At 38.5% G+C, this 23,233-nt stretch overlaps 1 protein-coding gene across 7 annotated transcripts in view; it reads left to right on the forward strand.

The window, feature by feature from the left end:
• Window positions 1–23,233, forward strand: part of LOC131075895 (translation factor GUF1 homolog, mitochondrial) — a 112,029-nt gene that overhangs the window by 32,132 nt on the left and 56,664 nt on the right. For 3 of the 7 annotated variants that reach the window (XR_009113279.1, XR_009113278.1, XM_058012836.1), the window contains exon 2: window positions 7,249–7,999. Coding sequence is in view for 5 of the 7 variants with exons in the window: in XM_058012836.1 (XP_057868819.1) it covers window positions 7,249–7,999 (751 nt within the window). In the remaining 2 variants the exon portion in view is untranslated. Of the gene's footprint in view, window positions 1–4,266; window positions 4,524–4,649; window positions 4,738–7,248; window positions 8,000–23,233 lie in introns of all 7 variants that reach the window. The other 4 variants (XM_058012840.1, XM_058012839.1, XM_058012837.2 and 1 more) reach the window with 4 other exon arrangements.

Genomic DNA, 23,233 nt, shown 5'->3' on the forward strand with positions numbered 1-23,233 from the left:
CTTTTTAGGAATTTTCGCTCTGGACCCTTTGGAAGGGTCAGGAGCGAAATTCATCTCTTAGGGCAATTTTCCAATCTCCTTCACTTCAATTCATCAACATTCGCTCAGTTTGAACCCACTTCCCAACCTACTAGCATTGGTTTGATCTTCACAAGGCGAAAAAGGTCAATTTTGCTTAGTAACCTAGCCAGGGACAGGACCTATCCAAAATTTCGCTCTGGACCCTTTGGAAGGGTCAGGGGCGAAATTCTCTCTTGAGCTCAAAATTCACATTTTTTGGAGATCCAAATCTTTCCAAGGCATTCCAAATGGCTTCTTTCACTGCAATCCAGGCCTAGTTTTACTCAAACCTTGAAGGAAAAGGTGACTTTAGTGTTTTTCGCTCTGGACCCTTTGGAAGGGTCAGGAGCGATTTTCTCTTTTTGGAGCTCATTTTACATCATTCCCACTTCAATCCACCTCACAAGGCTAGGAAATAGTTTTCTTCTTTCACCCAATCCAAGTTTGATTTGGTTTTGCAAGGCAAAATAGGAGATTTTAGGATTTTCGCCCTGGACCCTTTGGAAGGGTCAGGAGCGAGTTTCCTCCTTTGGCCTAAAATCATCAGTCTTGGAAACAAACATCAACTGAAAGGTAGTCTCAAGGGCATTTCTTACCTTAATCTAGTCTTGTCTTGGCATAAATTTGAAAGGAATAGTTAAGTTTTAGGATTTTCGCTCTCGACCCTTTGGAAGGGTCAGGAGCGAAAATCTTGTTTTAGGGCTATCTTGCCATCCTTTCAACTTCAAATCACCTCCAAGGCATAGAACATCTTGTCTTTCTCCTTTCCAGGGTATAAAAACCAAAATCTTGTCTTGAATTGCAAGGAGAAAGGGGAATTTTAGAAATTTCGCTCTAGACCCTTTGGAAGGGTCAGGAGCGAAATTTTCATTAGGCTTTCATATTTGCATTCTTGGCAACCAAAATCTACTCTAAGGCAATCCAAATGCCTTCTCACACCCTTGTCCAAGCTTGGCCTTGCTCAAAATTTGGAAAAAAAATGTTTTCAAGGATTTTCGCTCTGGACCCTTTGGAAGGGTCAGGAGCGAAAATCACCTCTAGGCTCAATTCCTTCACCTTTCATGGTCTCTAGCAACTTAAAGTCACTCTTAAGGGCAACTTCCTCTTGATTTTGCCTTATCCCACACTTGACCTAGCAAAAAATTGATAGCAAAAAGAAGTTTTGAGAAAATTCCCTCTGGACCCTTTGGAAGGGTCAGGAGCAAAATTTTCATTTTGACCCAAAATCATCATTTTCTAAACTTGAAACTTCTTTGCAAGGTAGGATTTTGTCCTTCATTACCCTAGGAATAAGGTTTCATGTCCAAGAAAGGTCAAAAGGTAGGCTTATAAGGAATTTCGCCTTGGACCCTTTGGAAGGGTCAGGAGCGAAATTTTCTTTCCTGGCTAGAATCCTTCATTTTCTCAACTTCTAATCATCCCCAAAGGCTAGATCATGTTCATACTTCATCTCATCATTGCCTTGGACATCAAGTTTTGGCCAAATAAGGCAAGAAATGTCTCTTAGAGAGATTTTCGCTCTGGACCATTTGGAAGGGTCAGGAGTGAAAATCCCTTCTTGGGCTAAATCCTTCATTTCTCCTTTTCAAAACGACCTCAAGAGGCAAAAACAAGTTATTCTTCTTCCATCCATGCCATAATAAATCAAAAACTTGACTTCCTTTATTGCAAAAGTAAGAGCTTTTAGGAATTTCGCTCTGGACCCTTTGGAAGGGTCAAGAGCGAAATTTCCCTTTTTTGGTCCAAAATCCTTCATTTTCAACACTTTCAAACCTTTCAAAGGCAATAAGAATGTCCAAGCTTCCTTCCAAGATACCCTGCAAATCAAAATTTAGCCAAACTTAAGATGAAATGAGCTTTAGGAAGATTTTTGCTCTAGACCCTTTGGAAGGGTCAGGAGCGAAAATCTCATTCCTGGCTAAATTACTCATTTTTCAAGCTTCAAACCACTTCACAAGGCAAAATTAGATCATCATCCACATTAGGAGCAAGGTTTCTAATCCATTCAAGTCAAGAAACAAGGTTTATGATGAATTTCGCTCTGGACCCTTTGGAAGGGTCAGGAGCGAAATTCTCCTTTAGGTCGAAATCTTGTCCTTCAAAAATCCACCAACTCCATCTCAAGGCAAGATCAAATCAATTCACCCTCAAACATGCCCTAGAAAGCAACACTTAGCCAAAACTGAGAAGAAAAGGTGGTCTAGAAGGATTTTCGCTCTGGAACCTTTGGAAGGGTCAGGAGCGAAAATCAAGATTTTAGCTTGATTCTTGACCTTTTGAACTCTAATCCTCTTGAAGAAGTGAACACAAACCTTTCTTCACTCATCCCCATCAAGATCCTGCCTTTTGCCAAGTACAGATGAGAGCTTTCAAGAATTTCGCTCTAGACCCTTTGGAGGGGTCAGGAGCGAATTTCATTCTCTTGACTAGTTCTTCACCTTGGTTCGTTTCATTTCCTTCCTGCAAAACTCTCTCAATCATCATTAGGTGCATTCGCTCATTAGTTTCTGAAATAACCACTCCGATCTCCATCTGATCACTGACTTTGCTCAATCGACTCAGACCTGGAAGCAAACAGGACTCTAACAAGAAAACCATCAAACTGGACCTACCCTGACCTTAGACCTATCCACCTTGCTCTTCAATCTCACCATCCTGATTCTCCTGAAAGGAATACTTCATTTAAGGTTCCAGGCAAACGACTAATGACCCTCCCAAAACTAGGCCAGACTCAGCTTGAAAGAAACCCTAAAGCGGGCCCTCAGAGATTAACCCTAAACTAGCCAGCCCAGGCAACCACTCACTCACTACGAACCCAAGCAAGCAGAGAGAAAAACTAACTAAGGGAAAGCAAAACCCTAAGAAAAAGAGGGGGTCCCCATTCTGGTGGGGTGATGTGTGAAATGGTCACAACAGGACTGAAGCGTAAACTTCAAATAACTGAAGTAGAGTGTAGTGATGCCCTAATCATGAGCTTTTGATAAACTTTATATTTCATCATATTCATCCACATAAACACCACTCAAATGCCGTTGACTATGTATGGTCAGTCAACATATTAGAATAAGACTCATCAAACCTACATAATATCATTCCTTTTTATCATTGCTATCTCTTTTGTTCTGTTGAACCTTGCATAATGACAATCAAATTTGTCCCCTTTAATAAAGTGCCGAGTTCTTAACAAAGGTTATCTAGGGTCACTACTCAAAATAGCTTAATAAATGTTATGATCCACCTTCTAAATGCAAAAACACCAAACAACTATGGTATACACAAACAACTTATATACATGTTAAATATGAAACCAAAATAAACATCCATGCAACATTCATCAAACATATGTGAGGTACCTATATGGTGCATGCAACATCGTCATTTCCTCAGTTTTGCTCTTTCCGCTGTTCTTCACTGTGATGCCTTTTCCCACATGATACTCCTGCTCTTGTCCTTCCATGTGTTCCTGTCACACACATACAAGAAATGGATTAGTACAAGTATTACTAAAATCAGACTTGGCACATGTATTTGCTTGGCTGAATTTTAATGTACTTGGCAATATGTTAAAAAATCGGCCCATACTTTGCCACACTTGGCTAACCTCACTGACTCTGGCAAAACAAATTGGCAGCACTCATTTTGGCCTTCTTGGACTTGAAATGGGGAGATTCACTGATTACTTGGCAAGTCTTGTAACAATGGTTAGCACCTCATTATGATAAAAATCACATCAGGATGCATTACATCAAAAACATAACTGAAAATACATCCATACATAAATCTGTGTAATTGAAGGCCTTTAAGTTTTTTCACGTGATAAGTCATACCGATTACATTTGATACAATAAACTATGATTTGATTCCAAATAATTAAAGTCTGTTTAGAATAAACCAGTAATTAAATATCATAATAATAATCATCAATGTTGATAAACAATACAATAATAATTAATAATGTGAATATTTTTGGGGGTTATATTTTTTCGTTTACTTACATATATTTGAAAATGTATCTTGTTGAATTCCTGAGTTCTAAATTTCAGATTCTTATACACCTGCATAACATCATGCATTATGTAGCCTTCGATTCATCCATTTTGTCTGAATCTTGCAGTTCTTTGCATGTGTTGTATGGTAAAGAAATTTCAACAACAGTATGAGCTTTATCCTCCCTTTTTGTGACTGATTTTTGTGAATATTCAACAGTATTTTAATTGGGATTGTAGGTTTCTGAGAATGGGTTTTTCAACAGAAGCAATCATATCAGCTAGAGAAATGACCTCTCATTAGGGTTTAAATGATGGACAATGACAATCTTCGGAAGGAAGTCCACATACATGCTTTTGAAGATATATCTAATGCTGAATTCCTTTAGGCCTCTGACCACAAGTGCCCTTGCAACCATGCCTTGTGTAACTATGGATCCATTCTTCTTGCCAACAGACCTCTTCCAATCTTGTTGGGTAAGGAAATTGCTTCAAAATAGTATTTTTTTAATATTCCCGTTGTTTAATTGAATACACAAAATCTTTTTCCTTTCTGTGGTCAATTTTCTTGAATACGTGTTAATATTTTCATTGGGATTGTAGGTTTCTATCTTGAGTGCTTTCATCAAGTTGCAGCACATGCAACAGCTAGACAAATTACAATTGAACTTTTGATTGGGTCTTGTATGAGGTGGGTAGCATCAGCATTCTCATGAAAATTATGTGTACCTCTATAAAGAATGTCTGTAAGGAGTGGGTTGGAGCCGTGTTGTCTTGAGATGATAAAACAAAACTTTTTATGATAAAATTTTGTATGGAAGAGTGAGAAATTTACTATTTGGCAAATCAGCGATTTCTATTTTGGGCATATTTATGCAAAACTTATAGTTGGATTTAGTTATTTATTTTGGAACTAGTGGCATAATTCATTCTGTGGATAATTATAGACTATAGCTTTAGGAGTTCCATGTTTGTTTATCCTTTTTAAAAAAACCTCAAATTTGATATTCTTAATTACAGAAGTTTCCTTGCCATTTATGGTCTTTTGGCTTTTAGAATTGATGCTCTAGTTTATTGTATGATAACTAGAGCTCAAACACCCAAAGAAACAGTGACAACTCCCAAAAAAACTATTCAAACTTCTCACAATTGTTTTTATCAGAAAAATACATGAAATTAGTCCAGCAACAGCAAAACCATGGTCTTAAGGCTGCCAGTGGTTTAATTTAACTCGGAAATACAAATAACACAAACTACTAACGAACCCACACCAAAATGCATAGAGGAAAACTGTGAAATCTGAACCTTCAGCACAATGGTAACCTCTGAGTGAGATTCCACTACGATTGACCTCTGACTCCCATCCTTAATCCACATAGAAACCCTCAAACATCCCGTTCTTGAGCGTCCTTCTCCACAGGTTTGACAGCCTTTGAAGAACAGCAAAACAATTAGCAAAATATTAAGAGAATGAATGAGAAAATGGTACCAAAACCCTCTAAATAACAAGCATATTCAAAACCCATGGCCAAGAGGGAAGATTCATTGCAATTCCAAGAATGAAACTCCTCCTCCACTTGTCTTCCACCTCCTAACTCTCCGGGTTATAACCTGCAATTTGCCCATGTTGTCAAAAGTTTCCAAATGCCACTTAACATTCCAAAAATGTACTTTACATTTTCCCACACCATCTTTTGCCTCCAAAACATTTCAAATGTCATTTATTGATTTAACAAAATATCTAATTTAATCATTTAACCATGAAGGACAACATTTCCCAGTTTATCTGTAAGGTCTTGATTTACTATTTCTGGATAACCGGGCTTACTATAAATAGTAAGTATTATGTTTGGAAAGGAGACATGACATTTAGTAAGCATTTTTGAGAGTTATGTTATATTTTTGTTCGCCATGTTAAATCGTCTTTCCATTTCATACTTTTTTGGATCTATGTAAATGCATCGGGAATTCCCATGGATTTATATTTTTAATTTTTGTTGAAATTTTTTGGTACCCAGATATTTTTTAGGTTGAAGCAACTCATTGTTTAGATTGTGAGGCAGGGTAAGGACATGGATAAGTGTGATACCAGTGTTCTACAGTCAAAATTGTTTGACTTGCAGCAAGGAGGACTAATGAGGAAATTAAGTTACAGAAAAATTTAGGGCAAAAATGTGATTGAGAAAGGAGAAAATTAAAGAGTCATTTGTGACATTGTTAATACAGTCTATATGTGTTTCCAATGGTTTGGGTTAATGCAATAGAATTTTTTGCTAGAGATAAAAATTAGACCTTTGAAGCTCATCACATAAATTGATTAAAATTTAAACTGTATAAATACCATGGTGATGATAGAGTGGACAGTTTATGGAGTGTGGATGGAAGGAAGCTAAAAATGGGGTTAGGCTACAATTTCACAAGATTCCAAATATTAGCAAAGGTCTTAGTATTCCAACTAGTTGTATGAAAATGAGAAGGATGGGGGGTTGTAAGATGATTTTGGTAGATTTCTATATGTTAAAACAAGTCTTCACAATGGTTGGATGGACAGGTGTTGTAGACAATGATATAGACACAATGATATAGACACAATGATTTCTCTTTCACTGATTTTATACAAGTAAAAAATGATGATGCAGCTGATATTTTCTTAACACGGGAAAATAGTAGATAAAGAAATTATTTGAAAATATGACCGTCCAGATTGCTCTCTGTTATTATACCAATTATAGGGCTCGACTCACCCAACGAGCTAATGTGCAAGGGACAAGGATACTGGCGTTCTTCTCTACTCGACAATATAGTACCATTGGATAAACTTACTTATTTAGACTGGCAAACTGTTTTTATTGATGAGTAATCCAATATTGGTTGATGATTATAACCCTGCAGGAATATTTTAATCTTTTTGAATTAATCAGTTGAATATCACTCAGATATTAACATGATGTGCAAAAGATATATATCAGGTCAATGAGCAATACACTTGCTTTTCTCACGTTTCTTCTTTTTATTTTGATATTTTGCTTTCCCTGCATTGTATTTGCCTAATTGTACAAACAATTGATGTTCTTTCTAATATACGTTATTGCATGTTTTTGATGTTTCTGCCTGTTGTGTTTATCCCTTTGATTATGGTTTGTAGTTGTTTCACAATGGTCAAATAGTTTTATAATGCAGAATTTTCATTTTTATGTATTAGGTGGAGAGGGAAAGAGGAATAACAGTGAAAGCCCAAACTGCAACAATGTTCTTCAACTGTAGTTCAAATGGCAACACTGGGATTGTGTCAAAATCATCTCAAAATTTTTTACTTAATCTGATTGATACACCTGGGCATGTGGATTTTAACTATGAAGTATCCAGATCCCTTGCTGCATGTCAGGGAGTTCTTTTGGTGGTTGATGCTGCTCAAGGTGTTCAAGCACAGACAGTTGCCAATTTCTATCTTGCATTTGAAGCCAACCTTGCCATCGTTCCAGTCATAAATAAAATTGATCAGCCCACTGCTGATCCTGATAATGTTAAAGCTCAGTTGCAATCAATGTTTGACCTTGATCCTCAAGATGCTCTCTTAACTTCGGCTAAAACTGGTGAAGGTCTTCAGCATGTTCTTCCTGCTGTGATTGAACGTATTCCTCCCCCAAAAGGGCTAGTTTGCTCACCTCTGCGAATGCTTTTGTTGGATTCTTATTTTGATGAGTACAGGGGAGTTATTTGCCATGTTGCAGTTATTGATGGTGCTCTCAGAAAGGGAGATAAGATAGCATCAGCTGCAACTGGGCAGAGCTATGAAGCAATGGATGTTGGTATTTTGCATCCTGAACTTACACCTACAGGGATGCTTTTGACAGGTCAGGTGGGGTACATCATCAGTGGTATGCGCTCGACAAAAGAAGCTAGAGTGGGAGATACATTGCATCATGTGCGGAGTGTTGTTCAACCTCTCCCTGGTAAGATGGATTTTATTAAAGCATAGGTTAGGTGCTCTTTTCGTTGCAACAGCAGGCATATACTTTCATACTGAGGAATGTTGCAGCCTAAATTTTACTTTTTGGTAGTTGTTTGTGAGCATTAGTGATAAAGCAAAATCTTCTAATGACAAGTTAAATATTTTAAGTTTTTCTAATTTGAAATTATTTAATAATAATTGTTTCCATAGCAATTTTGTTTCTAGCTTGAAGATACAAAATATCTTAGACAGGGATATACTAAATATTACTTGTCTTTTGTGTTCACAGATCTCATTGCATCTATTGAGTTCGAGTGCTTGAAGCATGTTTTTTATTTTTTTTGATAAAAGAGGCATAGCCCCTTAAGCAGATATTTTATAATAAATTGAAGCATGTTATTGTACTTAAACATCTCTAATTCCGGCAAAATTGCTAGCTGATAGGTGTTTAGGAACACTACTGGCTTAAAAAAGTAACAGGTTCATGGGTGAATAGGCATGGCAATCAATTTCCGAGTCAATAATGATGGAATTGACGGGTAACTACATAAATTCTTATGTTCACCACATGTTGAATACATTAGTTTAACACACCATAAGGTGATAAATAATACAGTAATACTTAAATAACATTGTTCAATTGATATTAAATTATATCATTAGCTTGAGTAGGAGGTTGGTAATAATTCTTAGATTGAACTATTGGAAACAAGTACAAGTTTACAGTGCATATTTTTATGTTTTCAAGCAACTGTTTATTTGTGATATTGTTGTTTTAGACTCCATTTAACTTTCTCTAGTAGCAAAGATTTTTGGTATATTTGTAAAATCTGCCCCTCGGTTGCCATAGTTTATTATTTTATTTACTTCACAACAATTACCAACCATTCATCATGATGGTGACAACTCAACGTCATTGCTTATATGCTTACACATGAAAGTTATAAGCTCCCAAGGTTAGGGTCATCGCTAGACCTAGATCTAAACCTTGAGGGTTCATTTGTAATGAGCTTGCCTACATATTTCCTTTGGGAAATCTAAGGCTTTGTAGTTTGTACTCTAATGCTAGAGGGAGTTCATCCTCTTCTCTTTAATGGGATCTCCGATCTTGCTACTCATAACTATTAATTAGTGTAAGCATTTAAATTTAGTCCAATTATAATAGATTGATAACAATTTGCTATTGAGCGTTGGTTCCATACCACACAATAGTTTACAAACACACTTCATATAAGGGTCATATCATTTCATAATCTCAAGTTCACATAGTGACTACATTGAGCATACATCGCATATACACAAGGTGACTAGCTCATACATCACAAGTACAACAGTGACCAGCTCATACACATCACAAGTACAATAGTGATTAGCTCATACACACATCACAAGTATAATAGTTATTGACTCATACGCACATCACAAGTACAATAGTGATTGGCTTATATGTACATCACAAGTGTTGTGCGTTGCACACACTCCCCGTCGCCGGTAGGGTCCCCCCTTTTTCTTTTCTGATTTTTGTCTCGCCCCCAATGTGGGATTTTGATTTTTATCCGCCATTTGAGGTGCAACAGGTAGTAGTGAAGAAGTGATCCTGCAGGAGAGTGAGCTCGCCCGGTTCTTGAAGTCCTCAGGAGTTCGTATCAAAGGTCAGGCATGATCTCGTCTGGAATGAGAGGGTTGAATCATGAGCCGTACAAGGAGATGGGGCGTTTGTTAATTTAAGTTGTAGGGCCAAGGGGGTGAATTTGCAGAGAGTCGTAATTTTAAATGTTCAAAATTCTCACAAGGGAGACTAATTAGGCTAAGTAGGCTAAGTAGGCAAAAATGTTAGTTATCCGTGAGTTTTGCAAAAAGGGCTTTTCAGGCAGAATTTGGCTATAACTTAAAAAACATTTTTAAAGACCCTTACAAGCCGGAAAACACAAGTTAGGAAGGAGCGTTTTAACTTGGTAACTTTTTAAAATGGCCTTTTGACCCGAAAATAGAGAATAAGAGTAAGGCGTCATTTTTACGAACTTTGCAAAATGGCCGAAAACCCTGAAAATGATGTAAAGCGTTTAACTAATTAATTTTGCAAAATTATTCTTTGGGCCGAAAATGGACATCGCGGTGGAGGGAAAAGTTTTAACTTTTAAAGTTTGCAAAAAATGCTTTTGGCGCGAAATGCAAGTCATGATAAAAGTGTTATTTTTTGTAACTTTTCAAAAATACCTCCCAGCCCGAAAATGAGTTAGGCGTCACTTTTTAATGGCTTGCAAGAAATCCTTTTAGCCCGAAAATGCCAATGCAAGGAAGGCGTTAACTTAAAACATTTTCAAAAAGTTTTTTTAGCTCGAAATATAATACATGGAGAGCGTTTTAACTTTTAATAGCTTGCAAAAAATGCTTTTGGCCCCAAATCGCGAAATATATAAGTGAAGGTGTTAAACCTAAAACTTTTCAAAAGCCTTCTTCAGGCTGAAATTCGCGAAAACGCCCAAGAAGCCAAAAAAGTTAAGATTTACATTTTATCTTATCAACTCGAAAATCGCAAAAGAAAGAGGCGTTTTAAAATAAAACTTTTCTAAAGGCCTCTTTAGGCTGAATTTCAAGCATGAAGAGAGACGCTATCTTGAGAACTTGTTAAAACTCCCTTTTCTAGCCGAAAACGCGAAATTTAGTTGGGCATTCACAAAGTTTTCAAAAATGGGTTTTAGCCCGAAAATGGACAACACGAAATCACGAAATATATAAGCAAAGGTGTTAAAACATAAAAGGCTTTTCAAGCGCCTCTCCCAGCTCGAGGTCGCGTGAAGAGAAAGAGAGGTATTTAGTTCAACCGCAATTTACAGGGCCCTCTTTTATGCCAAAATACAAAATCGCGTAAGGAAAGGGGGCGTTGTTCTTAAGTTTTCCAAAAACCTCCCTCAGCCCTTGCAGTTCGAAGTCGCGTAAAAGGGAAAATAAGAAAAGGCGTTAAACTTGGCAAAAGGCCCTTGCAGTCCGAGGTCGCGCAAAAGGAAGAGAAGGGAAAGGCGGTAGACTTTGCAAAATCGCCGAAGTCTCCAAAGTTTCAAGAATCGCAATTTGTAGGTGGTCATTTTTGGCTGAAGATCATTCTGCGTTGGGCAGTCCGCCAGGTAAGATTCAATTCTCTCCTTCAAATCACTAATTTATGCAAAATAAATCATGATTTTAAAAACATCAAGCATAGCATGCAATAACAATAACCAGCTAGGGAAATTAACCGTTGAAATGAAAATTCAGACTTGGAGAAATTTTGAAAATTCAAATCTAAACAATCGAACCCCGAGTTGCAAGCTAGAACATTTGCTCTTGCCGTCATAATCAATCAGAAGCGGCATTTTTGAAACCTGCTCCAAGCAGCGAAATTTAAACAAAACCAACTTAATTTCCTGTTTCAAATAGCATTTCGTTTCCAAATAATCAGGCTCTTTTTATTGAAGCGTCATGCTTTTTCAAATTTGATTTTCCCATTGATCATTGGTTTTATGCGCTAACGTCGTCCTCTGTTTTGGCTAACCTGTTCTGTTGCTTTATCTCGTCTCGTAATCCGTGTTTGGTTGTGCAGGATAGATGCCTAGATTGGCAGTTGAATCCTCAAAGACACTTGGTGCAACCGGAACGTCTCAGGTTTCCAAGTTTGACGTTCCCCACAAAGGCGAGAAAATGAAGTACCAATACCAAAGAGGAGGAGTTAGGGAGTCCAAGGTCCAAAGTGTATGGGAGAACATAGGAGACACAGATTTGGGCCACATAGACATTCAAGATTTCTGGAACAGGGTATACTCTCCAAAAGTCTATGGCAAGCCCATGCGGATGATGGAGAGTGGTATTGCTCAGGCAACTGGTTTCCCTCCGGCTGTGCTGAATTATGAACTAGTGGTTGAGGCTGCTAGACATTATCAACCAAAAACCAGATTAGTGGTGCTAGAGGGGATGGTGCTAGCTGATTTCACACTCGAAGCCATTGGGGAGGCATTTGATATCCCATTTCCAGATAATCCTATTGCTACAACTATTGATGAGGCATAGGTCTTTTATGACATAAATCCTGCTAAATGCAAAATGTTGATAAACGAAGAATGGTACAAAGAAAGAAGACCCCCAAGCATTAGAATCAGTAAAAAGACCCCCAGAAGTGATTTTCATAACGAGTATGGTGATATGGTTACCTTACTTTGCCGGGTTATGGGACTCCCTCAATTTAATTTTTTTGAGGAATGGATGTTCTACTTTATTGAGCAGGTCTTCGCTGGGAAGTCCAAGTTTGACTGGGCTCAGATCATCAGTGACAATGTCCATACACAACTGGTCGAGCTTGAAGAAAAGAAGTACTTTACCATGACTTCCTACTTGATTTACATGTTTGCTCAACACCAGCCATTGACAGGGTTAATCAAGAAAGGTGAGATCGGGAATGGGCCGAATCAGGTGAAGGTGTACGAATGCTACCCTCAATTACATTATTATGACATTGCTCAAAGAGAAAAGAATAACATTGCCTACGCAGTTGGTCAGTATGAGTGTATCAATGATGCCTTTACAATGCGCCTAGCCAGATTAATGCAAGGAGGATTGCACATAAGGCTCTCAGAACAGGCTATCATTTTGATCCAGAAATATGGCACATGGTTTATCTAGTTTCCTAGGTTCACTTACATCAGAATAGCAAGCTTTGAGGGAGCACCATTTCGGCTTCCACGCTATCCGTCAGATAAAATAGTCCTCATGGAAGTTGCAAGACAGGCACACCCAACAGATAGTCTACTCAGAGATAAGAAGCAATCTGGGTTCACCTTCCCCATGATTTTGGGTACCCTTGATGTGCGTTTCAAAAATTTGGTGCAAGCTAAGGAGTCGTTTGCTGAATTGGTGTCCTATGGCCTACAGGAACATTTCCCTAGGAAGTGCTTCGATCATGATAAATTGGCAATTGTTTCGATGACTTTAAAGTCCGACGACGTGGGTATTCTAGGCTAAGTGTCCAGCAAATGTGGCTTTACGAGTACCGTCAGGTCCCAGATCAGGTGACGGATTATGATAATTGCTTGCAAGTTCGAGAATTTGAGGTAGTTAAATACCTCTTGCCAGGCATTGATTGGACTCAGGACCCAATCACTGATTTTGAGGCAGTCATGGAAGCTCCAAGGAGGTATACTGATTATTGGCTATCCCAACAAATTGAGAAACTGACCCATGAAGGGACCCAATTCACATACAATCTAATGGGCAGTCTCGATTCCCAGTCTTCGGAGGATGAAGCAACCTCAAGCACACCAAAGGAAGAGGTTGAGAAGCCTGGAAAGAAGAGGAAGAAAGTAAGAGCCAATAGAGGGACTCAGACATCAAAAAGAATAAGGAGAGAAAAGATCCCTATCAGGAGGTTGGAGGTTAGTTCCTCATCCAGAGACCCCAGTTCAGAGGATGATGTGGTTGAACTTAACTACATAGCCGCTTCGCCTTCAAAGAGTGATATTGATGCATTCGAGGCAAATAATCCTCAGGCACAAGGTGAGCAAGATGCAGAGGTAAGGGTCGTTGGCCTTGATGAACCTGGGAATCAAGTTGAGGAAGGAGAGATTGCACCTAATCAAGAGGCTGGTAAGCATGAGCTCACACAGGAAGTAGGCATGAATTGCAATTGAATAGTGGCGGCAAGGATGACACCACCATTGAGGGAGAACAAAAGGATGATGAGACTCAAGAACCTGACAAAATTGAAGAGCAACCATCACAGGAGGATACCCGACAGTTGTTCAGCGAGGTAGGAGAAAACTCAGCCATGAGTAAGGGATTGGATACTGCATCCGTTCCTTCGATGACCGATCAATTGCAGGTAGGCAGTGAGCTAGCTGATGCCTCCAAGGGACAAAATGGGAATTTGGCAATTACATCTGGACAGACCATCCCTCAAGACTAGCTGATTGCTCGTGTACAACGAAAAGAAGCCGTCAAGCCACTGATCAACCTGGAGGATATCTTCTCTTGCATAGGAGAAATAAAATCCAAAGGTAAGAAAAAGCCCAAGACCTACTCCAGGATCACTAAGGATGAGCAAAGGAACCACACCATTCATATTGCCACCCCACTTGCAGATAAACCAGCGGATCAGATTGCATTAGCTGATTATAGTATTGCGACCATCCCAATAGGGCGAGCCGCCAAAGAGTAGGAATGGGAAGAGTTCAAAGATTTCGTGCAGAATATGCTCAGATAGCTCGACGAATTGACCGCTGAGAAAGACATGTACCGAGCTCGTGTTGAGCAAGTTGAGGGGTACATTGATCACTTGCTGAAATTGTTGCAACATGTTGCTGAATCCCATGTTCCCCCATTGGCATTGGCACAAAGGACTACAACCGAGTTTGAAGGAGTGTGTGATACCGCCAAGGCCGTCAAGGAATGGATTCGGGACATTAAAGAAAAGGGAGAGCGGATCATTGAAGATGTGAAGGAAATGGCCCACCACCGAGAGACCATTCACGTCAAGATGTTTGAAGTGAAGAGGGAATGTTTCAAGGTGCACGAGGTGGTTGGTGTGATTCTTCCCCTCATAAGGGCTCTTTTCTGGACCCACACGCAGATTCTTACGTTGCCTACCATCCTGGATCCCTATGACATCAACACTTTCAAGGAGTGGTACTGGACTGCCAACATGAAAAATGATATGAAAGATACCATTAATAAAGAGCAAGAGGAGTGCAAGGAAATTTTGTCAAACATGAGGGATCTTGGTGGAAAGATCCTCAGATCAATGGTCCTTGGCTGGAAGAATAGTATGTCCGATAATGAAGTACAACCAAGCTGGGAGGATAGGCTAAGAATTGATAAGGTAGCATACTCCATAGGGGACCTGGTATTTGCCAGTGGGATGCATATGGACATATTAAGTTTTGAGGCTCAACGGTCCGATTGGAAGGATGGATTGAAGCATGTAGATCACCACCTGGAGGGTGTGCAATACAAAATACGCCATCCTTCTATGCCCCCAAGCATGGTGCTGTTCCAACTATGCATTAGATTTTAGGATTACGTTCGAGCAGAGCGTACAACAGGTCGGGACATCTAAAAGGAGTATTTGCACGGTGAGGCTGAATTTTTGGAAAAAGAGGGTCCACAACAGAGAAAGAAAAAGTGCTTTCCTAATGTATATGTTCCTTTTTAAATCATAAAATGCACTTTTTTAGACATAAAGTTCTTTCCTAACTACCAAAGCTGTTGTAAATTTTGAGCTCCTTGCATGTTCACTTTTTGGAGCAGCTTTTTGGGTAGTTATTGATTACCTTTTTGGTAGTTATTGTTTCCCCCTTTTGTTGTTGTTGATATTTTGCTTCCCATTTATGGGTATGTGCAGTTTTGATAGAGGATGAATCTGGCCCACTTGTTTAAGTTTAATCTTGGCCATTTATCCATTTTGAGAACTCTATATAAAGGAGTTAGTTTCTCCTTTATTTCAGGCAGAAAGTTAAAGATTGTTGCAAAAACTCTGGCAAAATATATACAGAATTTAATGGATGTTAAAGCTGTGTCTTTTTTTACTGTGAGTGCATGGTCCTCTCCTCCATCTATTTTATATTTCTGCAATTGTATTTATTTTCAGACAGTTTTTTTATGCATGTATTTGATGGAAATCTTGGTTTATACCATTAGGAAATAGTTTATTATTATTCCCTCTGCATGGTTAGTCTGAGCCTTTTTTGTGCTAAGTTCGGTTATTAGATTTGGATGAATGGGTGTAAGAGTCCATCATTTGTATTTAGTATCTTGAAAATTCAAAATCCCTAGATGTTTGCTCTGGTTTTTACCTAGTTGTACTATTTAGTTGGCAAAGTAATTTCTAGTTATTTTAAGACTTCCATCTATGTGTTCAAATATGTTGTCTTAGTTAAGTTAACTAGCTGTTCTTATTTACTCTTTATCCTTATCCCCCCTTTTCCCCCTTTTTATTATTAAAAGAAGCCGGCAAGTCAAGCTGAAGTAGCATCAATTAGAAGCAAATCAGATGAAATAGGATTGTAAGATTTTAGGGAACCTGTACGAAACCAATTCCGTCTAATCGTAAGTCCCCTTTGTGTTTCCAGCAAAACACATCAACTACTAAGCTATCCTGCAGTCAAGATCTGACAACCGAAACATTGAAGTCACCCCCATTGATCAATTTAACACAACATTATGGATTTCCTTATCTCAAGAGAGGATAGGATACTTAGCATTCTATTCTGCGTTGGCCGGATGAAGTCGTAGTTCCGCGACTTTAGACACGTCAACAACAAGTACAACAATGACTAGCTCAAGCATACATCAGATATATCTAGTGTGAATGATCCACACAATACATCACATGTTCACACAAAGAACAATCAACCTATAACATGTATCATCCCACTACTTGATTCACAATCACATAAACTTGTAAGCAAATCTCACTTGAAAAAGTAATGTTAGTGCATCCCATTCTTTTTCCAGTCAACTGTCATTTGTAATGGCAATCAAGCAATCCATATACTTGATGTCATCATTGGAAAGGGCATCAACAACAACGTGCACAAAACTTGAGGCCATTTACGCAAGTAAATAGTAAGTGACTAACATATGCATAGTGAGTGATTGACACATCCAAAAAGAGTGATTGACACCTACCCATAGTGCATCCCATATAGAAAAGGAATGTCAGTGCATTGTGCGCTAGATTGTGGGTCCCATCCATTTCCTTGGTCTTTTTCTCCAGTCATGATGATGACAAGCATCCCATACTCCTTTTGACACCAACAGATGACAATGAAGAGGATTCATTGTATTCCATACTACATCGGGGTCCACTCCATGCCAATGTTTCAAGTTAGATATCCACAAGAAGTGAACCTATCTAGCTCAGTGGATTCAAACTTCAATTGCCTACAAGCCTCCAATGACAAGTTTGTCCACTTAGGAAGAAGTAGCTTCCGACATATACCACCCTATGACCTTAGTCATATTGTTAACTATCTTCTTCACAACCCAGGCAATACTTGGCATCGTTCACCTCCATGCTATAGGTGATTGCTTGGTAGCTAAAGTTGCATGGACATGGATACGGATACAAATATGGGTACAGTATTAGATACGGATACAACCATTTTTTAAGACCCCCAATATGGATACGGTTGGATATGTCATTCATAAAAAAGACATGCATATATTTAACACAATTTTGTAAGTTATTAGAGGAATTTTTTATTACTTCAAAAGCAATATAGACACATAATTGCTGCATAAATTATTATAAGTTGATTTAACAATTTACAATATGCAAAAATAGTAGAGTTCCATTGGAAGATAACCCAAAAAATGGGTCACTGAAATAGAAAAACATTTCATTTGTCTTTCTCATTTGGTGTAGGTTTTGTTTATACCATTTTTTATTTATTTTTAATGCATGAATGGAGTTTTTTAAAATTAAATTAGGAAGATTTACATGATTTTTTAAAAAAAATCAAATCACACGACATCCAACATGGTTTGAAAATCAAGGTTTTTTGGGCATGTGTGGGTACAGTATCTAATGTGTATCTGGGCTGTATTGGGTACATATCCGTTTTGGATACAGGGATATGCGTGCCCGGGGAGGGACAAAGGAGTTTCCAGCTACTCTGTTGCTAACCCTCCTGATACAATAGTTAGCTACGGCTACCATTACTTGCACAATAGGGTAACTACTCGCCCAACCTTTTTTGTATTATAATTAGGGTAACCTTCACCTTCATGAACCAAATGAGTGTCGGCCAATTCTCTATAGTAGCCAAGGCAGCGATCATTAGCACGGTCCAATGACTACATGTCATTGCTCATTTTGATCAAGTGGACATAGATAAGTATGTCACAATCAATTGATTCAGGAGCCTATACTTAGAGTTGAATTTTATAAATACATAAGAATCGCATTGAACCAACATGAGATGGCCTCTATTTAACATGCACACACAAGCAAATATTGACTATAAAGTAGTCAAGCCCATTTATTTCATTCAAATTATAATTAAAAAACACATTATGTATTAAACACAAGCTATTAGGGTTTCTTAACTCATTCGTAACCATCTAATACCTATTACAGCCTCAAATTGAACCCTATTGAATAGGGAAGGTCAAATAAGTTAGGAACAACTCCAAACCTTATAGTTATCACCAACTAAACCCTCACCCTACAGACTTCACGTCATAGGGGCATCCTTTGCCCAAGGACTGCCTACATACTTGCTTCCAAATGGGATCAAAGTCATATGTAGTTCTCTTCACAATGTTTCTATCAAGGTACATATACTTGGAATTCTTATAGATAATACTGTGTCTAACTAATGAATAAGGGTAATACCATTTCCCACCCAAGGGAGTTAATTAAACCTTAGCAGATTAATATTAAGTGTTCCTTGCAAACCCACTATGGTTCTATACACATTAAGATTCTCTTGTGCAAGAGAATACAAGTGGACTAGGTTTTTGTCAAGAATATTGTTATCCACAATATATCTTTCCAGGCAAGTAGATCTAAACATACCGAGACACCAATGGCCATGCAATCCAAACTCAATCTAAGAACAAATATCAATAAAGAGTGTATGTTCCTACCAAGTAGTCAAAATATCATTATCATGCATAAGTTATGCCAAAAGAATTGATGGGGGTCCATGTGAAGCCACCCCTACAATATTGTTCTATAAAATCAAGTATCATAATCATATAGAAGTTTAGAACATCCCTCTAAACCTTGAAATATATATGGCAATAGATACATAATTTCTCTAAACATGAAAGTCATACTTGCAACCAATGGGCAACATTGTATCCTTTATATCATTGTATGAAGATGTACATTCGACAATATGAATAATAATATTCTTAACCCTCTATTCTCATCCACTTTATGGTGCAATCCAATACTCTTATACTAGTCCATTTCATTGACTATATAACATTTGCACTCATCACTTATGATTAATTATGATCTTAATAGTCAACAATAAGATGTTAGAAGATGCCATAACGCTTGATTGTAGATGGTTTGTCTCTTAATTGAATCTCAACAATGCCATTGAATTAAATCATAGTTTCCTTCTATTTAATCATGCAACAATTAGTAAAACTATAGTACCCTTCCCTTAGTTCACTTGATAGGTACACTATTAGGATTCTTATACTTAAGAGGTGTATTGTCATCATGTAATGTATAGAGCCTACATCTCAAATCTGAAGTAGATTACCAAAGGTATCAACTCACAACATATGTTTAATTTAATGTAGTTCTAATGCCATTAAAGGAACTCATTTTTACTTATATTATCATGCAATGTGCAAACCAAGCTTATACTAAGTAAATGTTGTTCCTAGTTCAATAAATAAGGATATAGTTTTTACTATATATTTAATCTAAAATTCCTTACCACCTTATTTGATATACGCTCTTAAGGTAAGAATATACATGACCATCACTTTTGTTTACAAGGTAGTTCAAACGTTCAAAAGTGAAATAATTTAACTTTTTTGGGTTAATCCCAATAATTCCTTTCTAAAAACATAGTCTTACAAGGCAACTCTCTCAATCTCGACACCCCCCCCCCCCCCGCCTCCTCTCATGAAAAGAATATTATAGAATTAAGTACAATTGTTTTTGGAAGAAAGTAATATTAGGGGATGTATGTACTTAGCTATAAGAATATGGAATATATTTATGACTTAAGCATTAGAATCGGCTCTTTTTATGGTGGCTAGTCAACAAAACTTCACACTTTATAAATACACTTCTCTACTATGCTGCTTTGTCATCCAGCTCTATCTGGCCATAGACTTTGTTCACTTTATCCATTATTTTCCCCAACAAAGTCTCGTTTGTAATAGGCCCACAACCATTGGAGGTCTTGTCGTAGGTTGAATGCAAGTGACTGGAGGTCCTTTTGGTCTTTGCTTGGGGGTATTTGAGTAGATTGTTGAATGGGCACAACTACCCATTGGGGTTAAAATATTTTTGGTGAATTATGGGGGTGGAGGTGGTGGATTCCCTTCAGTGCCTACTATGTAGGAGATAAAGCATCCTCTCCAAAAATTTGGAAAAGAAACTTGTAAATTAAATCTAAATATATTGCTTCCAATTCAACTTTGTATCACAAACATGTAGAGCTTCTTAATTAAGAATACACAGATATGCAAGATTTTATGTGTGCCAAACAAAGTCAGAGCATGCTGATCAAATGCCTTTTCAAAAGCTCTCCTCTCTTTGCACCCCCCTCTTACGAAGTTCCTGTTGTCACAAAAGTTTTCACCCTTGCTGAGCTATCAACTCAGTAACCTTGTGAAACATGGAAACAACCATGAAGTGTGGGACCTTGTGCAAAGGGGTTGGATCTCCAGAAAAGGCCGACTTCCTCCTCAATCCAAGTGCAGGTGTTGAACCAACTCAACACTCCCAATTCTACTTCTAAACCTATCCTAACATGTTGCAGAGGAAAAGGGAAGAAGGAAATGCTAAAATGAAAGGAGGTGATGCACCAAGATAAGAGATGTTCCTCTTGCCGCCTCAAAATGACAAAAAGAATCAATCGAAATACCCTGGAGATGCACAAAATTCAGTTGCATGAATGATATGTGTATGCTTTTGGATTTGATTGTGTGAGTTTTTTTGCATCAACGTTTCAGATCACACTCTGTGATCCATCATCAGGATGATAGTAGAGAGCACAAGGAGAAAATAGATAATGTTGCAGACCTGGACACAATAAAAAGATAGAGAAAGAGAGGCAAAATATTAGAATTTGATGAATGTCAAAGAGGAGAAAGTTTCCCACAAGTCACACTCAGAACAAGTTAACACAACATATACGTGAGAGAAAGCCACAAAACATACACTTATAATGAAGGTAAGGAAACATACACAACATGCATAAGTTGAAGAGAGGCAAGAATGATGATATCAATTCATTCTCAGGCCAATGGCCAAACTTGCAGTTGTTGGAATGCAAGAAAATTATACAAATCTTCAAGAGAAGTCAAAGAGGGCATAAAGTAGCTCAAGCCATCAAGGAGAGAACCCTTTACAATGAGGCTTAACAACCTATATATAGCAAACTGGTCACGAAGAAGAGACCAATGGTCAAAGAGGGGAAGGCTTGACCCTAGTGTATGCAGAGGAATGTCAGTTCGGGAAGTGCAAGGATCTGACATGGTTTTGCATGCAAGAAACCCATCCATACTCTAACATGGCAATCCCAAGAAGAAAAGACTTCTAGAAGGTAGATTGCTTGACATACCAAAGTTAGAGTGTACATACTTGACATGAAGGCCATCAAGTAACCATAAATAAACATGGCCTTGGACTCCACTTGATGACAATCCTGCAAAAACATTAAATTCACCCCTGCAGCTCCATAAATGAAAGTAGACAAGTCGCAAGAGTTGGTGGAGCATTAAGAGCCTTGAGTGTTGATCACACCTTTTGGAAGTATTGATGTTATTGGAGGTCGAACATTGAGCCTTCAAGAAAATGGTGCAAGGGAGAGGAGGCAGTAACCTCGAAGTCCAAAGGGATGAGAGGGAGGAGAAAGGGAAGTCCGAGTTTTGGGGAGACGAGATACCTCTTCCCAAAAGCGAAGGGGTAGACTGGTTCCCTGAATCCCGAAATCTAGAATTCTTAAGAAGGAAAAGGGAAGGAAAGAGGACCAACGGACTCCAAGGTGCGAAGGCAAGATGCAAGGGGAAAGGGGAAGGCCCAAAGCCTGCCTCACGACGAAAGAACACTTGAGCATTTCATGATTCCCTTGGTTTTGTGCTTGCTTAACTGGGGCAGTGCTGGTCCATGGAACATATGTCTAATCAGTTCTTGGTGATGGACCAAGGGTGTCATAGAATGACAACATTTTGGTGACCTCTGCGAGATGCTTTCCTGCTAAGCACGATATCCAAAGGTCTTGAGCATCCATTGGGCACTGAGTCACCGAGAGGACCCAAAACATGTGTGTGCCAACACTTAGAGGGAAGCTGGAAACTAGACATACACCCTCTTAAGGAGAATGTAGTAGGTGCAAAAGCACTTATGAAAGCAAACCAACCTCCGATCTATTATTTACATTGTCATCAAGACCCTCTTTAGAAGAAAGGTTTGAGATGAATCCCATTCGCTGGGATTGGAAGAAATTCACCATCAACCTTGAGAGATGAAAAGCATTGGCCTCCTTGCAATTGGTGATGACATACGAACCACTCTAGATAGCATCAAATTTGTAGTGTTGTTTGGCTTTGGCTCTATTTGCATCCCACTTGAGAACTAGGTTTCCCTCTTTGAAGACCCTATTAGTAGCCTTTTTGTCAAAACTTCTTTTGACCTGCTCCTAATGAACCTCAAGTGTATGCATGGCTTGGTTTCTAACTTCCTCTAGCTCCATTAGCTCAGCTAGCCTTACTGTCATGGCATCATTCTCTGTCAATTCTAGCTGATGTGCTAATTCAAGAGAGGGTAACTCTAGGGAAGATGGGAGTCTTGCTTCCTTCCCATACATTAGCATGAAAGGGGAGTTACCAATCGTCCTCTTGGTTGTGATCCTGTCAGCCCATAAGGGTGTCCTCAACTTAGTATTCCAAGACTTCTGATTGCTTTCAATTGTTCTTCTGATTATCCTGATGATGTTTTCATTGGAAGATTGAGCTAAGCCATTACCTTGAGGGTAATAATTGGATGATGTCTTTAAGTATGTACCATGCTTAACTGCCCAAGCATTGATTTGTGCTCCAACAAATGCCTTGGCGTTGTCTCATTTGATGGTGGAAGGGACATTGAATCTTGTTACAATGCCATCAAGGAATTCCAACGTTGAGACCTTTGTGGCATCCTTCAATGCTACCACCTAGTGAAGTAGTCCATAGCTGCCAAGATCCGCTTATGACCAACACTAGAAGGTGGATTTATCATGCCAATGAAGTCTAAACCCCATTATGCGAATGGCTGGTCTTCTTGAATAGGGTGGCGAGGAAGGGCAACTAGCCTATGCTGTCCTGAGAAGAAGGTACATTTTTTGCAATTCCTCACCCACCTATGCATAACAGTGAATAAGGTTGGCCAGTAATAACCAACCCTCATTACTTTGATAGTTGTAGTCCTTGCAGAGAAGTGGTCCCCCAAAGAGCCATCATGAAATTCTTCTAATAATCTGCTGACTTGGTTGTGCTCAACACATCTTAACAAGACTCCACTAGAGTCTTTTAT

Source organism: Cryptomeria japonica, chromosome 3 (assembly GCF_030272615.1).
Source record: "Cryptomeria japonica chromosome 3, Sugi_1.0, whole genome shotgun sequence".
Taxonomy (NCBI): Eukaryota; Viridiplantae; Streptophyta; class Pinopsida; order Cupressales; family Cupressaceae; genus Cryptomeria; species Cryptomeria japonica.